The 12,312-nt window shown below is 41.0% G+C and overlaps 1 protein-coding gene across 5 annotated transcripts in view; it reads left to right on the forward strand.

The window, feature by feature from the left end:
• Positions 1 to 12,312, forward strand: part of LOC116325647 (A-kinase anchor protein 13) — a 124,764-nt gene that overhangs the window by 48,062 nt on the left and 64,390 nt on the right. For all 5 annotated transcript variants that reach the window (XM_039613087.1, XM_039613093.1, XM_039613100.1 and 2 more), the window contains exons 8-9: positions 137 to 2,252; positions 3,644 to 3,729. In XM_039613087.1, coding sequence (XP_039469021.1) covers positions 137 to 2,252; positions 3,644 to 3,729 — 2,202 coding nt within the window. The remainder of the gene's footprint in view (positions 1 to 136; positions 2,253 to 3,643; positions 3,730 to 12,312) is intronic.

Genomic DNA, 12,312 nt, shown 5'->3' on the forward strand with positions numbered 1-12,312 from the left:
TAACCAGTGGAACACCTTATGCAATCATAGAGTCAGCGCTTGATAAGAACTGAAGTGCAGGTCTGTTGTTTCTTTTTGTTTTTTGTTTTTTTAAAGAAGAGCTAACATTTTCTTTGTCTTGTTCCGTATTCTGCAGGGAGTTTCTGTACTGAAGCTGCAATTTGATTCTCTGCACACTGCTGCTGAATGTTCTGACGGTGTCGAAGCACACTTAACATGTCTGGATCGACTCCAGCAGTCTGATACGGCGTCGGAGTGCCCGGATACAACAACACAAGGGAGTTGGTTAGAAAATTGCCCAGTGGAGAGCAACAGCACTGTTGATTGTAGACAAGGTGAGCCTGGAAATGCAGAGAAAGACTGTAGTTTGACTGTGAGTACTCCAACATCAGAAGTACACCCCCAGGAGCATGGCCTCGTTCCCCCAGGGGACTGGGTGTGTTCAAACACGGAGAGAGATTACTCCAAAGCAGAGGAGGAGGAGGAGGAACAGGAGCGGCCTGTTGTTTCCATGCAGAGTTTGAGTTTGTCTGACAGGAGTGAAGGAGTACAGAGTGAGGCTGAAGGGAAAAGTCTCACTGTGGGAATTCTACCACAGGCAGGCTGTGGTAAACAGGCAGAGGAAACTGATAGAGGAGAGGCTGTGATCCAGGAAGGACAGGAGGCCAAGAAGGGAGAGGATAGATCTGAGCAGGAAGCAGAGGACAGCTCAGCCAAGAGGAGGGAGGAGGAGATCAGCTCTGAATTAACAGATCTACTAAAGGCCAGCGGAGACACAAACGAGTCAATCATGGGCCAGTCAGCATCATCATCATACTCTGAGGTTTCAGACAATTCTGATTCTGAAGTGAAGGAGTGCTCCCAAGAAGAAGAGAACGTTGGGAAAGAAGACGCGAAACACAGCCGGGATGTCAGTAATGTACCATCTCTAGATGAAAACGAGGAAGAGAGTGAAGGATTAACAGACACTTTATCAACCCCGATGGACCTCCCAGACCCAACGCTGATAGAGTGTGGTGATGTAATCAAGGAGCCTCAACCTGTTCCATGTCTGTTGATAGAAGGTCTCCATGAAGGGGAACCTCTACCAGACATAAACAGCCTGGAACAAAACCAGGAAACAGCTGGTAGGGATTACGCTACAGAGCAGGAGTGGGGTTTGGCATCAGAAAGTGGTTGTCATTCTGGGAGTTGTACTGACGCAGTCGGTGGAAAAGAGCTACACAGTGAAGACGTAGTCGAACCCTCTGGATACAGTATTGAAAGCAGCATTTTGCCTGTGGAAGAAGCTGACAGTTCAGCTGTTTTTTTGGCTTTCAGTGACGTCGTAGTAGATACACAGACTGATACTTTTAACTGTGAGCCGTTGCCTGACAAGATGCCAACTGAACGTCAAGCTGCCCATGACTCAGGTACGGCCCATGGACTCTCCAGTGATGACGATGGCAGTTTCAGATCAGCTGGAAGCTCTACAACAGAAATATTCCAGCCTGCTAATGGCAGCGTCGCTATGGAGGATCAGGACTTACTTCAGTCAACGATAGTACAGCAGTCCTCAGCTGGATTTAAGATTGAGGCACCCAGTGACTTTAAACCTAAAGAAACCTGTGAACATTTCACAACTGTGGATACAGGACTCTCATCGGAGCCTGACACCCAGCTTGAATCAGAACCCAAACTCTTGAGCTTGGATGATTTAAATTCTGAAGCGACTGAGAATCTAGCCCCAGATCTTTCCAAAGAGGATCTGTCCTTTGACTCAGCTAGGAGTGAGGATACTCCAACAGTACAGGTGGAGGAAAGTGAAACTGAGGAGACCAACAGCTCTGACCTGAATGTAGGGATAGAGCTTTCAGCATCAGGATTGGGCAGCGGGGTACTTACCGAAACTGAGCCACCTGTAACAGAAGAGAGCAAAGTCATCAACATAGTTGAAGAGGATGTTCAACAGACCAGTGAGACAAGTGATATGCCTGTGGTAGTGGCAGCAGATGAGAGTGGAAATGTTCAACCTAAACAGGATAATTCCGAGATAACAGCAGAGGAAAGGCTACCTGAGAATCAGATCACTTTGTCTATCCCACAGGGTGACATTGTTCTTTCAAATAGTGCTGATCGAAGTTCCTCGGAAATAACGGCACTTTCACTTAAGAGTGAAGGATCCATAGAACTTCATACTGAGAATCTGATGACTGAAAATCCCTCTGATTTTGTGGATGGATCCTTGGAGAGCTGTGGCACTAAAGCTCAAGGTGGGTAAATGCTGATTTATTTCAGTCCTTGTTCAGGTTTATTCCAGGTCCACACACTCATGCATCACACGCCAATATGTTTGTCAAAGTCTTATTCCTAAGCAAATATGCTAAATTAGATTCAGTCCTCTTCTGGTGATTAATGGCAAAAGCTCCGCAAAGTTAAATGCCACATAGCTCACCGTTATTGAGCTTACAGGGGTTTTAGCTTTTTTGTGACATCCCATTGTGATAGATTGCTGTTGTGACTATATGTTGTCCTGAGCCTTTATGCTATTTTGAGAAAATTGTAATTCTAATGAAGAGTTATTAGTAGGTCTCGATTATCTGATTTTTAAAAAAGATGGTATTTTAAAACACTTTGATCAAAGTTTGGCATCCACAGACTCATTTTTATGCCATAGTAGCTCACAATGAGACACTTTGACATGTTATTCAATGGAAGTACAGAGCTGGTTTGCACCACCAATACCTTAGGCCACGATTAGTCTGACAACAACACCCTTTATATTCATATGTTCTTTGTTAGTCTCTCTTACAAGCACAAAAGCATGGTCTGGCTACAGTCTAAGTCAGCATGCACAGTCACATTACAAGTGCACGTGACTCGGTCTCAGATACACAGCTAGAAGTCTGGAATCTGTAAAACAAACATACACAAGCCAGCTGATGTGAGTGTGTTGCAGGAAGGGAGACTCACAGAGTGAACCTTCAGCAGTCCTCTGTTGGCAGTTTTTGCTCATCTGAAATAATTGTGCCGGAACCGAGTCCAATAAAGAGAGGTCAAGGGCAAGGTTGTGATGTGCGTCACACAGGGAATGTGTTGTCATTATGAATTAGAGGATATATTTACAGCATGACAGTGTCACAGCATCAGGTGATATCTTGGTGAGCTTGTCAGAAACAAAATTTCTGTTGTTTCCCAGTTTGGGTATGAAGGGTGAAAATCCAATCTGCTACTAGTGAGTGCTTCAAAAGAAGATGTAGTTTTTATTTATTTTTCTCTTCTATAGAATCATTTATGAGACTTTTTAAGCTTCCAATGACAGTCATCAGCTCATGTTGACTAATAATACCAAGATATAAACCCCCCAAATTCTCTCTCACAACTATATAGAATAAAAGGAAAAAAAAACCCAACTGGACCTTTAGGCTTCTGATAAACTCAGATTCAGTGGTAATGGTCCTTTTCAGGGAAGGGTAATAGTGAATAAAACCATCCAGAAACACTCTGCTACTTTGCTATTGTACAAAGTCTGTGACTCATCATTGTATCTGTGCTCAGGAAAGATAAGTCTCAGAACCATTCACTCTAAACACTTGTTATTGATTCCTATATTTGGAAGATTTGCCATTGCACTGATTGCATTGTGTTGTGTGCCTTTCTCTAGAGGTGGATGTCATCAAGTCTGAAGACACTTTAAGTGATGCAGGGGAGGAACAAAATGGCCCAGCGGAGGGAGCAGACTTCTCCACGGTACGCTTGAAGTCTCTTCTGTTGTTGTCAGCTATCAAGCTCTGCTTTGCTGTTGATGTGGGTTTGATTAACACAAGATGAGTCACTGTTTGCTGCAGCTTTGAAACAACCAAAGTAGCTTTTGGAGTAAAAATGCTCTGTCCAAACAGTCAGCGACCATGCAGCTAAGGTGAGTCTTTGTTGTTTTAATGGGAAATAAGAACAATTGTGTTCTTACATGGACAGCTGGACTTTTATATGCAGTTTTTGTACAGTTTATGGAAGAGTGTTACAGATGTAGCTGCTGTTTCTTGCTAATGCAGAGTCTACTGTTTTCTGTTCTGAATTCAGTTTATAAATTGTGTATCGTTGTAGCATGGCATTTCAACACAGGCACAGTTTGTTAAAATCTGTCTAGATTTAAAGCAAAGTTAATACTTGGTTTTTTTTGTTCTGCACAGAATCTAATGTGACGTAAGGATGAAAAGGCTTTTACTGCTAGTTTTAACCAAACTTGCTGTGTTTTGCTGAAAGTATCCTTAAGCGTATGCACAAGACAAATTTCAGGTTTTCTGGAAACAGTAACTATGTTTTACATTCTTAAGATGCAACAATAGCCAGGGATTGCAAAAAATTTCAAGTAAAGAAAAAGTACACCACAAATATTAGAGGAGAAAGAACAGCCAGATTCTCTTACAAGCAGCTTGATGTGCCAGCTAGATATTTGGCAAGAGTTCAGGAGGAAAGCTGTCTGGAACATTGTAAGACTTGTAGCTTGGACTGGATTTTTTTTTTTTTCGTATTTTTCAAAAGGAATATATTACTCTGTGAAGTTTCTTTATGTAACAGCGATGCATTTGATTTACTATAAATTCTCACAACTTTTCCCTGCTTCATCTTGTGGGAGACTTGCCATGCAGTTCATTTATTATCAGCTCAGCTACTGAAGGCATGGATGCAGCCTTTGGTAGACGAGGCTTTACTCTGAAATGTTGCTGACTGACAGATTCCTCTGCAGCCATAGACTGGAGTGGCTCTGCTTATTCCTGGGTTGCGGTCTAAGTCATCGGCTTGTTCTAAATGCCAGATGTTTGACTGCAGGAGGGTATACACACAGTGTGCAGGACTGTGGGGTCGCCAGCAGAGGGAGATGTAACCTCAATGGCGTCACTGGAGCTTCTTCTTCTCCAATTTAATGACCTGTTATTTGATCCTTTTGAAATATCCCCTAATTGCTATGATGAGGAGGAAATCTGGAGTCATGCTGGTGTTGAACAAACTGCAGTAGAAGCTGAGGTGAAGAATGGCCTGAAGACAGAGCCTCAGATATTCTTTTAAGAATGCTAAGTTACAGTTTTTGAATTCAAAAGCATTTATGGCAATCGATAAGAACAATCACAATAACAAGCCACACTTATTTATTCAACTTATTCTGTAAAAGTGTAAATAATTAGAAAAATAATTAAAAATAACTCAAGTGGTTTAAAGTGTACATGAAATATATTTTCAGTGTGTTCTAAAACTCAAGGCAGCAGGAAGGGAAAACACCTGACTGCTTAACAGAATCTAAGTGACAGCAACAACAACTAGCTGCATGAAATGAGATGCGTAAGGTTAACGAAGTAATTAAAATCAAAAAGAGTGTGACAGTGTTTTGACGAGATTCAAGCTGTTTAGACTGCAGATAATTTAGTCCTGGATGATTCGGTTTGTGTGACAGCTTTTCTGTTTCATATTTTAGACTTAGCCAATCTGCACGGCGACACTCTGACCCATAAAGTTTATGCTTTTCTTTCCTCCGAACTGCACGTCAAAGCAGACGAAAACTGTTTTCATCAACAGCTGTGAGTCTGTTTGAAGTGTAAAGAAGTGTAAAATATTCAAGATAAGAACACGAGATAAATTTAGATTAGATTTAGGTTGGTTTTTTTGTCTTTTTCCAAGTGGGATTCATGTGCAAATGCATGCAGAGAGATGTGTAAGAGAGAGTGAAAGCTAAAATCTCCTCTTGTTGAGGATTTTTAATCCAACAGCTTTGTTATTTAGACAAAACCCATAAGTATTATTTAATGTGACATCACAGTGAGGCTAGATCAATATGATGGACCCATTAACTTCTGTTTGTGTCCTTGCTTTCAGTGTGTGCTCTGTTTAATTCCTCCACTCATCCGATTCAAAATAGATTATAGGGAGAATATTGAGGAGTTGTTGCATAATTTTTTGTGTACTGGAAACCTTTCCTGGTAAAGTGCAGTTTCAAGGCGAAATACGTCTTTGATTAATTACTGCACATGACAAACCCTCTGGTGAATGAGACAGCAATGGTCTGTAGAGACATTCTCACAATGATACCCTTAGAATCTCTTTCTAAGGGTATCCTGTAGTCAGTGGTTGAGGTCATGTGACTGAATAGCTTTGTTCCTTTATTATGTTTTAAAGGGAACTCTTACATGGATGTACACAGTTTTCTATCTTTACAATGAGGAAAAATGGTCAGTCAAGGCTGAGAAGCTGTTCAAGGAATCACTGTGTTTATACACCACCCTGCATTGAATTATTATTTGTTATTAATCTCTGGCTCTACTGTCTTTGTCCTGTCTTCATCCACTCACCCCCAACCGGTTGCGGCAGATATCTGTCCCTCCCTGAGCTGGTTCTGCTGGAGGTTTCTTCCTGTTAAAAGGAAGTTTTTCCTTCCCACTGTCGCCAGAGCGCTTGCTCATAGGGGGTCATATGATTGTTGCTGTTTTCTTTGTATCATTTTAGAGTCTTTACCTCACAATACAAAGCGCCTTGAGGCAACTGTTGTTGTAATTTGGTGTTATATAAATTGAATTGAGCTATCAGTTGCAGCGGAATAATATATGAACTCACCAAACAGCACTTTAGAATCAAACATCATGCTTTCTGTGTAAAAAAAATTAAATGCCATTCAGCAGCTTCCTCGAGCTATGAAGCACCTGGTGCTCTGTGAAAGTTTCAATTAGGGCCGAGCTTCATTTGTTTGTGGCTACTGAGATTCACGCCTTTGTGCTACTGGACAACTATAGCCAAGTAGGTCAAAGCTGGATTCTCATGTAAGCAACAACCCACAGACAGCAGGGACTTCAACACATTTGCATACCATCCAAATATCGTTCAGAAGGTTCTCAACCTCAGGCGTCCTTCCCAGCAGCATAGATTTGATTATAGAGGCAGCGGGGGATTAAACTTTGTTACTTTGATTTGTGATTTATCCTATCTGTTATGCTTAATTTAATTTTTCTTAATAGCAATTTGTGATGAAATGTGCAAATACAAAAGATCAGAAGCAGGATCAGGAGAATGTTTAGATGAGTTTTTGTAGGCTTTTGTCCAGCTGCTTTTATAATTACAATATACAGTTTTTCCTTTTCATTTTACGCTTTTTAGGTCTGTTTGGCGTGCCACATATGAAATATGCCCATCTGTACACGCACACACACACACATGCACACACACAAACTAGTTCAGACCTCTATAGTTATTGTTTTTTTCGATTTGCACTTTTATATTTGGTGGTTTGGCCTTGTTCTAGGACCTCCATGCCCTCCCACGCACAGTGTTATAGAACAGAGCAGGCGTCATTGAAATCTTGACGTGACACTGAGTAAATCAGAAACAGGATGAAAGAGGAGCTGTGCCAGAGCTGGGTTACAAAGCGACTTGTGTATGCAAAGCAACTATAGGCAGTGTTCATCAGCTTTAATATCACATCCTGTCTGCAGTTTGCCAGTTGGATATTTAGAAGAATCTCAGCTGATTTTTTTTTACTGGCACTGAGATCAGCTGATCTGCCAGAATTGCTAGTGAGCTTGATTTATTGGCATTCTAAATTATTCTTTGTGTGTACTCATTTTTGATCTTATCAAGGAACTCAAACATATTGCCTTTGAGCTCGTTTGGGGAGTTAAAAGAGAGAACAGCTTGAGCAGGAGCTTAATGTGCTGCAAGAAATAATAAATAAGGGTTTGGGCGTTTAGTGTCTTTATGTCCACAAAATGGCTTTTCTGCTCTGAGCGCTCAAAGCGTTTTATACAACCTGCCTCATTCAGCCATTCACACAAGCACTTTCTTCTATGCTTTCCCAGTGTAAGTGCTTTCTATCTAACATTCAAACACATTCATACTCTGATGCAACTTGGGGTTAATATTTGGCACGGAGACTGGAGCAGAACCATCAACCTTCCGATTTGTGGGTGACCTGCGTTATCTCCTGAGCTACAGCTACCCCACCTTACCCCTCCATGGTGTTCTGTTCCTATACATGGATTTTTGTTTGTGATTGTGCATACATGTGCCATGCTGGCATCTATCATATAACATATCCATATTGAATTAATCTTGATATTTAACAGTTTTAACATTTTACAAACTGTATGTCAGAGATGGTATTGGCAAAAAAGGCTTGTAAAAGGTGTAGTTACACCTAGAAGGTGCTCACCAGTAGGGGGTGTTAAAACTCAGCAGCGTTAATTGATATTGTTGAATAACGTTAACTGAAGGAATAATGCTCCACTGTCATCTGTCATACAGTAACAATGTAATGCTCTGGATGGCTGATTCATACAAAAAGAGAGAGGCATTCACAGCCTCACAGAGAGAGAGAGAGAGAGAGAGAGAGAGAGCAAAGGCATGAGTCAAACACAGTCAAGAGAGAAGTTGAGACGGCAGAGGAAAAGAAAAGTATGGGAGGGAGGTGGGGAGAAGGGAAGGAGGGAGGAGTAGAGCTGGAGTCTGGTGGAAAGCTGCTTCTGTGGCCAGATGTGAAAAGCTTAGCAGACTGCTTCAGTTCTCCTCAACAGTGTTTCTCTTGGATTTTTTTAACCTTCTGTTCAATAAAGCAGCCCTGGATATTTAAGGGAAAATGTACGAACGACACAAGCGGAGGTATAGTCTTTGTGCCAAAGGGGAGAGAGCTGTAGACGTGGTTTTGATTAAGGTAGGCTACCTATCGGCGCTTTCAAACAAAGTTGTTTGGTGTGGTGATCCCACTACTTCCACAGTATTAATGCTCATTTGAGCTGAAGCTTTGAAAGCATAGTTAAGTGCTCCAGACAGATAAAATGTAATGGCTAAAGCAATAAAAGCAAGGTAAGGCGTCTAAAGCAGAATTTAATTCATAAAAGTAAACCATAAAACAGAGGCTAAAGATAATAAATGACATTATTACCTAAAACTAAGCCTGTGAACTGGATACTTTTGGAGTGATTTAGGAGCGTAAGTCCTCAGACAGTTTGGAGGCCTCATCAGAGTTCCCCCTTAAAGCTATTCAGAAAAGATATTTATTTAGAAAAATGTAATCATAAGCATCACAAAGTGCTTCAACGTGTGTCGGCAAACCTGTAGTCCTCTGCCAGGGATGTTGTGACGGCTTTCGTTGTGTTGCTCCCTGGGAGATGATTGCATGGTTGTTGATAGTGGCCCTCCAGACACAGAGTGCTGATTATTTTGGGTGGAGTGTGGTTTCTGGATGTTCGCTGCATGTGTATGCTGTATGTGACACAGAGACAGATGCCTGCACTCTATCCGTCTCTGTGGAATAAACTGTGTATGAAACTTAATGAGGCTCAGACAGTTTAAGGTTTTTCTGGGGGTTTTTTGGTCAGCTCAGTGGGTACTTGTCTGGCAAACTAAAGCAGAAGATAAAGTTTGCTGAAAATGTCTCGCTATACCCTAATTTCCCTCTTGCTCAGAGGTGCCCTTACTGTGTTGTAAAGGTTCTGTGTTAAACCAAATGTAGCGGGGGTTCGATGGAATCTTTCTAAATGAGATGTTTATGGCTCCCAAAACTTGTGCTATTTAAAGCCCAAAAGGCACTTTCCCTTCTCTGCATATATAGAACCTTTTACAACATTTTTCCACTGTGGAGATTCTCCTTGCTGCAGCTCAGAGACCTGTGCACTGCTGGTCAAAGCAATAGGAACTTACGTAACTAAAATCTTAATCATAATAGATCCCCGTTTAGTAAAGACAAAGAAAAACTTGCTTCTTCTAAGTTTTCGCTCAGACAGAGCGAGATATTACCAAAACCTCATATCCCAATATAACTTATTTCATATTGTTTCATATGTGATTACTTTTGATTTTTTATTTAGAACATCTGGGAAAATGTTTGACTAAGAATGTAACCATAACATTTTAATGTATAAAATATAGAACAGTTTTCAATAAGTGTTCAGTAAACGCTCTAAAAATTGTGGCGTTATCCTTAGTGACGCACATAGATGAATCTCACGCAGTCACCGCTACTCAAGAGCTTTCCTGAGGCCCCTGGCTTTCAATTCTGCTGTATGGTTATCAGGACAATAGACATCTATTGCAGAGTGAAGTGCTCAGATGAAGTGCACCATTAACATCATACAGGGATGAGTCGTTTGGCTCGTCCACATATCTGTTGTAACGTCGTATGCTGCGTTTTGGATTTCCTCCTCTACTCTGGCCGGAATATAAACAACGCAACTTGACTTGTGTAAAGCATTTTCTGCTGAGCATTGTGTGCTTGGAGTCGGGCTTTTTGACCAACAGTGTAAATTCAGACCATATCTTTAGAAGTTGCCACTGTTATCTCCTTCCATCTTTGTAAGTATTTAGCGTGCCTCACATCAAGGCTTATTTTAGCGTTTGACATTCTGGTTTATTTTGAGCACCTAATGGCTCTTTTTTTTCCTATTATTTGTTCGCTCTCACCACACTCTTTCATGTGATTCTAGGTGGCGGGAGATATTTGTTGTGTTGCAGTCAGCATCCATTATGTTTTGTCATATTACACAGCCCTAGATGTCAGTGGTTAGCGGTCACAGCTGGAGGAAACTCATCAAGGGACATTAAGTGACTGGTTTGATTTGTAAGCAGGGTGACTAAAAAAACTAAGGTGATTTAAATATTTTACACATTTTAAATGTGACCAGAGATTTTGCCAGATAGAACAAAATCAGGCTTTTCCTGTAAAATCTCAAGTAGTAATGAGAAAATGATGTTCACTAACTTATCAATCTAGTGATATTTTCTAGATACAGGCTTGGGAAAGAATTTCACAGGCTGTAAAAACTAATCTATGCAGCTATTTAGAGTAGATGGTAATATATTTACTCAAAGAGCACGGTAAAGTCTGTCGTCAGTTGGTTACTCAACTGTCAAACATTGGCAAAAATAAGTGAAATTACGATGTATCTGGTTTTGCTGTTTCTTTCCCTTTAAACTGTAATACCCTCACTTCGTCTAGTTCTTTATTTTAAATAGGTTTCTATTTCAGACAGTTTTAGTCTTAATTAGTATGTGATAAAGGCAAATACTGTAAAGTCATTTAAAATTCTTTGTAATTGTAAATTTGAACCAAAATAGGTGTCAACGGACTGTGATGAGCCTCGTTTTATTTAAGTCGCACTTAGCCAATGACTCAGCTGGACTGTTTCCTATTGGTTGATGACTATAAACTATAATCTAAACTAATAATCACTTACTGATGGCTGGACTATTAATTATCGTGCATAAAATAAACTAGTAACTACGCAGCAGTGGGCGTTTGATATGGGGTGTTTACTGTCACAGTGTCTGCTGGTCGTGACATCCAGACTCAGGGCAGAGCAGAGGAAAATCTGTGAAGAGACTTGCTCTGGTATATGTAACACCTCTCTTTAGTCTGTTGTCACTTTCTAAACTTGTTCCAAATGTCAGCTCCTCTTTACCCCGGAGGTATGAAATAGCAAGGGTGTGTGCAAGTGAGTTAGAGAGAGAGCGAGAGAGAGGGAGAGAGAGATATGATGGGAGAGAGAGATATGATGGTGTGGGAAAAAGGCTGCTCTGGGCTAACGGTTTCCTCTGGCCTCAGATGGAAACAGGCATTCGGCCAAATGACTTCATTCCAACCAGTGTTTCACATCCCAGCATCTTTGCTGGCCTGGAATCACAAAACACATCATCACTCCACTTACCATCTACAGTAACTGTGAATAACCCTTTATACTAACATAGTACTACAGTAAATATACCTATCAGCCATAAACGATAAAACCACTGACGGGTAAAGTGAATCTTATTGTGATGTTCTGCTGGGAATTCTTGAGTACTGGCCTTCAGGTGCCAGGTTATACTTCTACCTAAACATTACTGCAGAACAAGCACACCCCAGTATGGCCCCCAATGCGCCATAAATATCCAGATCTCGAGCGAGCATCTGCAGGACCCAAACATCCGGGCACCAGATGCCACATACTCCTAAACCATGTGGGTCCAGAGATGGGTAAGAGCTGCCTTGTGGGACAAGGAGAACCTCCAGAATAACAGGCTGGAGTTTAATGTTTAGGCTAATAGGTATATATTCTGTTGTACTACACTCTTGGTTCGGCAAACCCAGATATTTCTTTATTTGGGCTCTTTTAGAGCATTTGTGATGTGATTTAAAGATATGAAAAATAGCTGTTCTATTTGTGGCACCTTCTTGACCCTTTTTATTGCAATCTTTTGATAGTGTTAATCACGAAATCATTCTATGAATGGAACAATTCATAAAAGTCCTTCCAAGGTGCACCACAGAGGAGATTCATCCATGGGTTTGCTGTTACCAGGCCTCAGGGATGAGACCAT

This window comes from Oreochromis aureus, linkage group 1 (assembly GCF_013358895.1).
Source record: "Oreochromis aureus strain Israel breed Guangdong linkage group 1, ZZ_aureus, whole genome shotgun sequence".
NCBI lineage: Eukaryota > Metazoa > Chordata > Actinopteri > Cichliformes > Cichlidae > Oreochromis > Oreochromis aureus.